Below are 9,543 nucleotides of genomic sequence, written 5' to 3' on the forward strand. Positions count from 1 at the left end.
CAAAAGTTTATTAAACATTTGTTACTATTCCAGTTACTATAGTTAAACATTTTCAAAATTGAGTTTGATCGAAACAAAGTTACCTTTAGATATTAATTATTTTTATTATCCTTTCGAGTATTAATTTATTGCATATATAAATGATTTCATTTTGGATTTTTGGCCTTTAGTATTGTGTATTGCGTTTACAACGTTCTCTTATAAGCTGTATATCAGAATTACTTAACGATACCATTTTTAGTCTATATCTTAATACAGTCCTAAAATTACCATCGTTTTCAATAGGTTCTTCTTCAATTGACTAAGGTCCAGAATCCTTATGCCCTCTTAATGCTAGTCCTTGTAGTCCACATACAAGTATACTTTCAATAACAAGTCTTATTAATTTCCTATTATCAATCATTTCAGCAACGGTTACTTTATCCAACTGAGTATTAACTGGGAAATACTATTTTTGGGACATTATTTTATAATTTTTAATGCATGCTTTGTGACAACAAGTTTCTTCATGATTCTTGATCTTCTCAATAGCATTTTTCCAATTTGAAAATTCTTAGGTGCATAAGATTCCTAAATTTTGTTTTCCAATCCCTCCTTCTTTTTGAGAGAATATAACACAAAAATTGCAAAATGCTCCATTCAAAATTTTTGAGTAAGTAAGCCATTTCCATTTTTGTCACCAATTAGTTTAAAACTTAAGATTTTTACTCCAAAAGATTTTAATGAAAAATTATACTTAGAACCAGTTACCTAAATTTTATTCATAAATTCAAGTTTTCTTGTATCTAAACTTAAATCAATATTATTAACAAGTAAAGAAATGTATTTTGCACTTGAAGTATCATTTAGTTTTTGAACGTTTAACTCATTATTGCCAATACTTAAATTACTTACATCATTATTTCTTGAGCACTATAAATAAAATATTATATAAATTTAAAAAATACTCCTAAAACAATTTAAATTAAAATATATATGTATTACATAATAATATCCAATTGTCAGAATTGTATACCTAACAAAATTGTAATATCTAATGATAATTCTAAATTCACTAACCTGAGGATTATGAACATTTTCATGAGCTAAATCTGAATGGACTACAGCTTCATTACGTTCTTTACTTTTGTTCTTAAAATAATCCAAAATTTTTGATTTTTTTAAAAAGTTTTTTGCGTTGTCACCAACAGTATTTTTTTAAAGTAAGCAGTAAACAATATTAAACATCAATAACAATTAACTATTTTACTATTCAATAAATATTTTAATAATATAAAATACCTAACTAAGCAGTTCATCATTTTTTCAGTGGTTATTTTTTTTGCTCTACCATTATATTAGATTACATTATTAGGTAGAAGTATCCAATAGATAATAATTATTAACTTAGTTAAACTTACCTTCATCAATCTAGATAAAAAACTAGTTTCCGGTTCTGGCTCTTGACGTTTTAGAGTATATATGTTTTTTTTTTAAATTTGTTTATTGCACTCATTTTTATAATTACATAATAAAATTGTATAAAATACATCAAAATTCGCTTTAAAAATATACCTACTAAATATTTATAACAACAATCTCAAATGTTAGGGTTATTATAAAAATTACTGTTGCGAAAATTTAACTACCTATACGATTACAATAATTCTGTGATAACACACTTCGCGCAGTATTCGAGGTTAATTATGCTATACTTTGGTCTCATTCTTTGACAACAACATTATTTTCATACGAAATCTCCTTTCCATGTTTCTCATTGTTTTGTTATGGTACTCGTAGTAGTTATCAAGATTAAGTTTGATTTTACGATTTTCTTCTTCTAACAAATCTTTTTCACTCGTTGTATGTTTTAATTGCGCTTTGATACTCTGTAATTCTTTATTAAAACTATTTAATTGTCGTTTACAATTATTGTAACATTTATTTTCCCTTTCTAAATATTCGTTTCTTTTTAAGAGTGATTGAGAAGAGTCATTAAGCAGTTTTGTTTTATTTTCAATTTTCGACTTACGTTTTTGTAAAAACTGATTATCTTCAGCAACATACTCCAGTTTATGTTGCAATGATTCAGACAATTCCAAAAATTGATCTAATTTTTCTTCAAATACATCTTTTAACTCTTCGATTTCTTTATTGTACGTATCCATCAATATACGTGTATTATCATTATGTAAAGACCTAACTGACCTTAACTCTAGAATATGTTTTTTTTGAACAAAGCGAATCGCGTATTTTTGTTCTTCATCTATTTCTGCTAAATAATGGGCTGCAGAACATTTTATCACATTCGCCCTATCATTTAAACGTTTAACGCTTCGTACTGCCAGATTTGTTTTTTCATTTGTGTGTTGTGCTCTTTGTTTTTTCAAATCATTTCGAAGCGAATGATTCAGTAAAAATAAATCATTGTTATGATTTTCCCACTTTAAATCTGTTGCTTTAGTGGCTAATTCATATTCCAAACGTCTGACGTCTATATTGTAAGTATTTTGATAAGTAAACTCTTCACGTTGCATACGTAATTGTTTTTCAAGACCCTGTATTAGAATTGCATCATCGATAGCTTTTTTTTCCATTTTAGTTATCTCTAATTGAAGCTTATTCACAGATTTCTGTGCAACTTTCATGGCTATATTTACCTGATTTCTATCAACTTGTAACAATATTATTTCTTTGTCTTTTTGTTTAAGCATAATAATACATTTTTTTGAGTACTCTAATAATTTACTGGGATTGAGTTCCGTTATATTAACTTCGTCCAATTTCATTTTTAAATTTTAAATAAAGAAGATTTTCAAAATGTTATAATTATTTAGTTTTGTATATTAATAAAATAATAAAATAATTTTAATTATTATAAAGCGACATAGTAACCATAATAACAAATTATTATTTTAATGTTCTTATCTTAATGTAATTTTTCTATTTTTTTAATAATTTATTTGGCCACATATGTCCACTGATGCGTATAATACATTCCAATTAATATTTATCAAGCATTTTACATAGGTAGGTACCTTTATACCTCCTCAATATTTTCTATTATGTTTTACATTTCGGTGTCCGCTATTTTAATTAAATAAATTTCAATGTAACTATACATTAAAATTAAAAAAATATTTTGATACAAAAATTGTACATAATATCAGTGATCTCGTCGTCTACAGGTGTCAGGATGGATTCATCATCCATAAGGTGATTTGAACAGTTGTTTAAATTATAATAGATGTACTTTTATTCATTCACACAATCGCAAAGTAAAATTATTTTATTCAAAACAGGAGGCTTATATAATTCGATCAATGAAAATAATATTCTGAATGCCTAGAAAATATTCGATTTAACTCGTTTATTTTCTAAATCCAAATTTTATTCTGCACGAATTATTCAAGTCCAAATTAATTAATCAGAAAACAAACTAGCGTGAAGGTGCACTAGTGCTCTTGGTAAAATCACGTCTGAATACAGGCCGTTCGGGGTCTCTTATATAATACTACTCTACTTCTCATAGTCAATGCGATATCATTTCTATTCCCACGGATGCTGACATGAGCGGATCTGAGGCATGATCTGACCGGCCCGGTAAAAATAGAATTTAGTGACCCACGTCACTATCATATTCATGATCTAACAAAATAATTTACTCAACTTTGAGAAAATCAACCCAGCATCCTCCCACCATTTTTTGGTAGGAATAATATGAATTTAATACTGCACTATTACAAGTTACAACTACATTTGTTATTTCATTATATCACTGTATTAAAGAGATATTATTATATTTTTTACCATACTACTTTTATACCATAAATATATTAAATTATATTATAGTAGTACTTATTGCACTAATTATAAATGTATAGCTGTACAAGGTAACTTGACATATTCACTTGTATTATACTGGTTGTGCTGGTGAAAAAAAAAGTAACTGACTCTTTAAATATGTATACATTTATCAATAAATAACTTGTAGGCATGTATAATATTAGTAAATTTTGGATGAAACTTTTAATGAATAATATAAATAAAGAAGTTTATAATATAATATAAATATTTATTTTGTTATTATAACATAAATTATAAATATAATATATAATTAGATAAATAATAACTTGAGTAGTATATTTTGAAATGAAAATTTTTCAATAAATTGTGTTGTTTTCTAGTTAGTTTAATATATCTTTTTCTGTGCATATGATCATAAGTTGTTCCAGGTGTGAAGATGATAGTCGCAGCCTGTTTTTGATATATTCGAGCTTAGAAAATGATTGGTCGCAAAAAACTTGTGATATGGACATAGTTAATATATACTTAAAAGCTAAGAATAGGCTGAACAATACAAAGAGTATCTCAACAAAATAATATAACAGCCAGGGTTGGACTAGGCCACCAGGGCATTGGGGCATACTGAAATAGTCTTAATTTTGAGTTCATTTTATTTAATTACATAAAATTAACAATTAATTAGATTAATATATTTATAGACACGCAAACACCTACTATTTTAAAAATAGCTGTATTATAATACAAAAAAGAGGGTAAGTCGTGGATGTTGCTCTGCTGTACAGTAGGTCATAAGTAGATTACTATAATGGATGTAATTAAATTTGAATCCAATGATATTATATCATTGTATACGAAAAACCATTCTGAGTGGAGATGGTTTATTTGTCTAGGATATATTATATTAAAAGTTTTCAAATTTTAGATTTAAAAAGAAATTTTTTTATGAATTTCTAGCTTAAAATAATTTGTGAATTTTCGTGATTTTTACGTATTTTGTCAAAATTCAAACTTTGAATGCTTATAAAACAGAATTGTGACTATGAATTTATTTTATTTTTCAACTGCTATTGTAACAATATGTTAAGAGCCTTGTATTAAATTTTCAAGCTTTTCTACCCAACAAATAAATTTTTATCGATATTAATTTAAAAAAAACTAATAATGATTGAAAATTTCATATACCTATAAATAGTTCAACTTAAGTCAAACATTTTTGAAAATTGAGTGACGAATAGAATATACTTATATAAACATTCGGTGAAAATTTCATGTATCAATGGTCATTTGTTTTAAAATTACATCAAAAACCAAAATCGATTTTGTCGAAAAATGAGTGTGCGTAAAATTTCCCGTTTTCTCCTTAATTTTTAGTTTGTTTATCCCGATTATTAAGAAAAATATTAAGAATTTTACTTTTGACCCCCCAAAGTACCAACTAGATTCACTTTATGATCGAACGAAGTACTGATTGGAAATTCAACCTACAGAAGATAAAGTACAGAGTTTTTAGATTACGTTTTTGAAACATATATTGATCCTTCTGGTTTATTTCCTCCTAATGTTTGGAATGAGTCCTGAGTTTAAGGCAACAACAACAAATAGAACAACAAATGTTTGCGTATCATTTCATTCAAGACTAAATGGAATGTTTAATTGTTTTCGTCCAAACATTTACAGTTTCATAATTCATTGATATACTTAAAGACATTCAAATAGATACATATATAAAAATACGTAGCAAAGAGGTCATTAAAACGAAAAAAATAAACGTAGAAAAAAATTGTTGAGACAATAAATGTTGAAATATGAAAATAAAAGTATTTCACGATTTTAATTCGTTAGGAGCATATCAAATAAATGTTTACCATGTACAACAATGTAATAACAATATATTAGTAAAAAAAAAATTGACTTGAATGTGTATATTAGACACATAATTAGTTATGATTTTTATGTATAACACTTTGTGAATTATTTTAGATATTAAAAACAAAAAAGCATCTTTTTAACCACGCCTGTTAACACAGACAGTGTAAGCCTGTACAAGTGAAAAGGAAAATGTAATTATAATCAGGGACTCAGTTTACCTTTTCAAACCCGGACTCAGTTTACCTATACACTTTTCAGACCCGGGACTCAGTTTACCACAAAAATCTAGATCTATCTAGATAAAAAATTACTTATCTATTATCTCATCTAGATAACTATTGAGCCTTTTATCTATTGGTTATCTTAGGTGACATATTTACTTATCTAGATAAATTTATCTAGGTAAATTAATTTAAATCATATCCATTTTTCATAAATAATATTCAATTACTTTTAATAAAATTACTCTAGGCACCTATCAGAAATTAAGAATAATAATGTAATAATATTAATATTTCATTTGTTTGGGCCCATAACCTGTTGAGATTTTAACTTGAAGAAACTTGTCACGTGCTTTATTAACAGAAACATATTGACAACGATAATTAATTAACACAGGTTGACAAACTCTGTTTATATAGCGTTGCCAACTTAATGGGAAGAACGTATTATTCTAACTACCAAAAATGACGTTGTTTGCAAAATCGATGAAAAATTCTAGATATGTTTGAAGCTTAACAAGAAACTTACCTCTTGATCGATTCGGTTGTTGACCATAATCATGCGACAAATTTTCCAATTGAATTTTTTTATTTATTGAATCCATCTGGACTGCCTCCCTACAAACTCACTCTGAAATTTGGTGCTCCTATTATTTTAATACGTAATTGAAATGCATCGAAACTGTGTAATGGCACAAGGGTACAAGTAAAATGTATAAAAAAAGAATGTTATGAAGGGGAAAATTCTGAATTTCAATAATTCCATTGATTACAAGTGAATATCTATCGGAATTCAAACGCTTTTAATTTCCCATCAAGCTCTGTTTCACGATGACCAATGTGCAAGGCCAAACATTAAAAATTACTGGCATCGATAATACAGATCCTTATTTCACAAATGGCCAATTTTATGTTGCACGTTCTCAAGTAAGCTCGGCAAAAAATATATATATATCCTTACCAAATAATGGATAATATAGTCTACCAAGAAATATTATAGTTTACTGGTATAAAATATAGTCTTTTATACATGTTGTAATAGAAAGATCTGAAAAAAAAACTTTGCTAATTAAACATATGACAAAATTGTTGATATTATATGAATATTAACTAAATAATTTAAGTAGTATACTCATGACAGCATATTTTTATATATATTTTTTTTAAAGTGGGCAAATGGGTATTGCTATGCTGCATAGTAGAGATGGGTAGTAGGTCACTATTGTAGTAATCGCTTCGCAGGACTCGACGATTTGTACCACAATAATTATTTGTAGCACGTTAGTAAACAAAACTACTCACGTTCGTTACAATCTTGAGACGTTGAGAAGAGATAGGTAATGAATAAATCAACACTTCGATTTATTATGTTTAATGCAATTAAATGTTTATTACTATAAGTGTTAATAAAGTCACAATACTAGCCACTAGGCGCACAGTCGTAAGCTCACAAGACTATCTCTCTATCTCTATCTCTCTAAAACTGTTAAGTGCTCTATCAGTATTTATATGGGTTCTATCAATTGCGTATGATCGCGTGATATGCCTATATTTTAATATTACTTCTTTTTACTGTCGAATTAGCATTCTTTAGTGAATAGGTAAAAACAACGTTTTGTTTTCACTTTTAATCTAGGCTTCTAGATTAGTTATAAATAATTACTTTATTCCCCAATTATGTTAAATCATAGATTATATTATATGCATAAATGCATAATTTTACATAACTTGACTATACTAGTGTTGGGTTTACTACACTATAATACATTAAATTTGAATGGAGTGACTGGTATCATTGTATACGAAAAACGATTCTAAACGGAAATAATTCGTCAGTCTAGTATATAATATATAATATATATATATTATATTACCTGTATAATACTTATAAAACTAATACTATAATTAAATGGGTTAGCGTTACTAAACATCCATACAGATATAAGTGTATTACCTGAAGAGGTTCTAAATCACTTGGTTAAATATTCTAATCGTAGATTAAATTTAAGACTGAATCTATAATTTATTATAAATAAATATAATTCATGAATATATTGTTCACTTATTTTATTATTTTGTTTATAGTATATAATATTTTAATATTTTATAAATACTAATTAATAATTATTATCTAATGTTTTATATCATTTTGATTAAATACATAAATAGGAATTTATTTTGAAAGAATTATTATGTGTTATGTAATGTTGGTTATATTTATTAGTTTAGCTATATAGTGGGGGGTGTGGGGGGCGAAGCCCCCCACGACTCACTGATCAACATATATTGAAAACCCTTACCGAACTAAAATCCTGCGTACGCCACTGCCTGTATTTAAATTATAATATGTATTATATGTATTATAATATGCCAAAATGTTTTCTATATTTACTCTGGATTTTTTTTTACAGTTATTTGAAGAAAAAGTTATGGAGAACCTTATGTTGGATTTTTAACCTTGGGTATAAATCACAACAATTTTATTTATTTTCAACTTCATAATTCCATGTGAATTTTGTGTTCTAAATGCACTTAGGTGTTCAGTCACAAATACATTTAGTCACAACACAAACTGAAAAGAATGTAGTTTAACTTTATTACAATTCTGAAATACGACCGATGCATTAGAACAGTGGCGTGCCTAGGAATTTAAAACGGTGGGTCAGAGACATTTTGTAGAGGCCATCCTTTTTTAGAGGTCACGCAACTTTTTTAAAAGCAAGTTATATTTATTTAAACAAAAATGTCCTCATACCTCTTTAACTCGAATCATGATTTAGTGCTTTAAATAAAAAATATGTTATACCTACTCATACATGTTTTTTTGTGAAAAACAATATAAATAAATGATACAAAAGGTTATCAATTTTAAAATGTAAATAATTCTACGTCTTCTATAATTCTAACTACCTTAAAATGGTAATTATTTAAAGACCTTCATAATAAATTATGAAATTTTTAAAACCATTAATAATATATTAAAGCATTAACTACTGGTAACACTTTTTTTTTTAAAGAAATAACAGTTGAACAAATAAATCGGTACCTTTATTTTCTTCTATAGAATACGTTTTTTACAAATTTTAATTCAGAGCATCTAAAAAGTTTTTCTTCTTTTCTTCATTTTGGCAAATGTTTCAATAACATTGTTGTTATCCATATCTTCAGCAACATTTCTTTCTATGCTTAAAACCGCCAAGTTAGACAACCTATCCTCAGCAATTGTAGAACGGAGGTATATTTTTATAAGCTTCAACCTAATAAATGACCTTTCTGCAGTTGCACTACTTATAGGCAGAGTATAATATATTTTATACAATGTTGATAAATTTGGATATGAAGAAATCATATCATTTTCTATCATGAATTTTAACATATTGTTGTCAAATACTTTTTTATTTTATTTTAGAAAATTGTATTAATTAAGTTTATAGAAACAAAAATTGTTTATGATAAGAAAAGGTTACAATAAGGGCTATAATAATTTTTTGCAATTAAGGTAAAATTATTAATTTTTAATAAATACTCCTACTTAAGTTTAAATTATTTTATCAATTATTATTTTAATATTTTAGAACAGAAATGTCTTATACTTATTTTGTTTTTAATAGTTTAAATTTATAAAAATTGAAGCAAAATAAAGTAAACATTTTTAATGCATTAAAAT

The 9,543-nt window shown here is 26.4% G+C and overlaps 1 protein-coding gene across 1 annotated transcript; it reads right to left on the reverse strand.

Annotated features, from left to right (window-relative positions):
* Positions 1-301: 301 nt before the first annotated feature.
* On the reverse strand, positions 302-2,768 carry LOC149061263 (uncharacterized). Its single transcript, XM_089230902.1, has 3 exons — positions 1,695-2,768; positions 1,060-1,131; positions 302-448 (listed from the first exon to the last, which is right to left on the reverse strand). The coding sequence occupies exons 1-3, from the start codon at positions 2,766-2,768 to the stop codon at positions 302-304; spliced, it is 1,293 nt and encodes a 430-aa protein (XP_089087028.1).
* Positions 2,769-9,543: the final 6,775 nt, after the last annotated feature.

This window comes from Diuraphis noxia, unplaced genomic scaffold (assembly GCF_037042655.1).
Source record: "Diuraphis noxia isolate RWA-SAM2 unplaced genomic scaffold, SU_Dnox_SAM2 contig0001, whole genome shotgun sequence".
NCBI lineage: Eukaryota > Metazoa > Arthropoda > Insecta > Hemiptera > Aphididae > Diuraphis > Diuraphis noxia.

Excerpts from the sequence above, each read along its gene's own strand:
- LOC149061263 (XM_089230902.1), bottom strand. The coding sequence starts at position 2,768 with ATGAAATTGGACGAAGTTAATATAACGGAACTCAATCCCAGTAAATTA. Across the intron at positions 1,132-1,694 it reads TGTCAAAGAATGAGACCAAA|AACAAAAGTAAAGAACGTAA; the intron begins GTATAGCATAAT and ends GATTATTTTAAG. Across the intron at positions 449-1,059 it reads AAAATGTTCATAATCCTCAG|TATTTCCCAGTTAATACTCA; the intron begins GTTAGTGAATTT and ends TCCCAAAAATAG.